The following is a 1161-nucleotide window of genomic DNA, read 5'->3' on the forward strand; positions in this document are numbered from 1 at the left end:
CAGGGAGTTAAAGCTAGGCACCGTCTCACGTTCGAGAAAGCCAGCGGCGAGGCTACCTCAGTCGACAAGTCTGACCGGGTATACACAAACTGGATAGGCAAGCGTTCTATTTTGTTGCAGAATTACAGCCCAAACGACATTTTCAACGCTAATGAAACAGCTATATTTTACAAAGCTCTGCTTGACAAAACCCTGGAATACAAAACTTAAACATGCCACGGCGGGAAAGTAAACCAAAAAAGATTGACAGCTTTAGTCGGTGTAAACATATCCGGATCAGAAAGGCTGTCACTACTTGTCCTCGGCAAATGAAAAAACCTAGATGTTTCAAGCATGTACAGACGCTGCCAACCAAGTACATGGCAAACAAGAAGGCCTGGATGTCGGCAAATCTCTTTAAGACATTGGTTAAGACACTTGATGACCGTATGGACAGATGTGGCCGAAAAATCGCTCTTGTCATTGACAACTGTCCTGCTCATCCAGAAATAAGCAGTTTGAAGGCGATCAAACTTGTGTTCCTGCCTCCAAGAACCACAAGTGTCACGCAGCCAATGGTCCAAGGGGTCATCAAGAACTTGAAAGTTCACTACAGACGCCAAGTTCTCTCCAAAAAAATCAAAGCAATCGGTAAGACTGAGTTTGCCATCAATGTGTTGGACGCCCTCCGTATGATGCGACGTGCATGGTCACAAATCAAACCGTCAACCATAGCTAATTGCTACTGACATGCCGGGTTCGAACTGCCCGAACAGCAAGAGGTCCTCTCGGAAGATGACGTCAATGACGCACAGCATAGCTTGCGGACATTCTGGGCCCAAACATCTCAATGGATGACTATATAGCCATTAACGACGAAATCCGTGCGAAAGAATCTGTCTCTGACTGCGACATCAGGTCAGAGATCATTAAATGTCGGGACACACCGGCCGTCGATTCTGACAATGATAATGACGTTCTAAAAGCTGCTGCTGCTGTTACTTCTGAACCTCCCAAAATTACCAAATGTCAAGCCAAGGATGCCTGCAAGACACTACAAGCCTTTCCGGAACAAGAATCCGACGCCGACGCCATTTTCTCAAACTTCGACATCATAGACTGCTACGTTACGAAGAAACTGATGGAAGCCAGGGCAAGAAATCAATCAGACATTCTTTTTTA

The 1161-nt window shown here is 45.8% G+C and overlaps 1 protein-coding gene across 1 annotated transcript; it reads left to right on the plus strand.

Moving 5' to 3' along the window:
- Nucleotides 1–212: 212 nt before the first annotated feature.
- On the plus strand, nt 213–728 carry LOC123555968 (tigger transposable element-derived protein 4-like). The gene has a single exon (XM_045346555.2). The coding sequence runs from the start codon at nt 213–215 to the stop codon at nt 726–728; it is 516 nt and encodes a 171-aa protein (XP_045202490.2).
- The last annotated feature ends 433 nt before the right edge of the window (nt 729–1161 follow it).

This window comes from Mercenaria mercenaria, chromosome 7 (genome assembly GCF_021730395.1).
Source record: "Mercenaria mercenaria strain notata chromosome 7, MADL_Memer_1, whole genome shotgun sequence".
In the NCBI taxonomy this organism is placed as follows: Eukaryota; Metazoa; Mollusca; class Bivalvia; order Venerida; family Veneridae; genus Mercenaria; species Mercenaria mercenaria.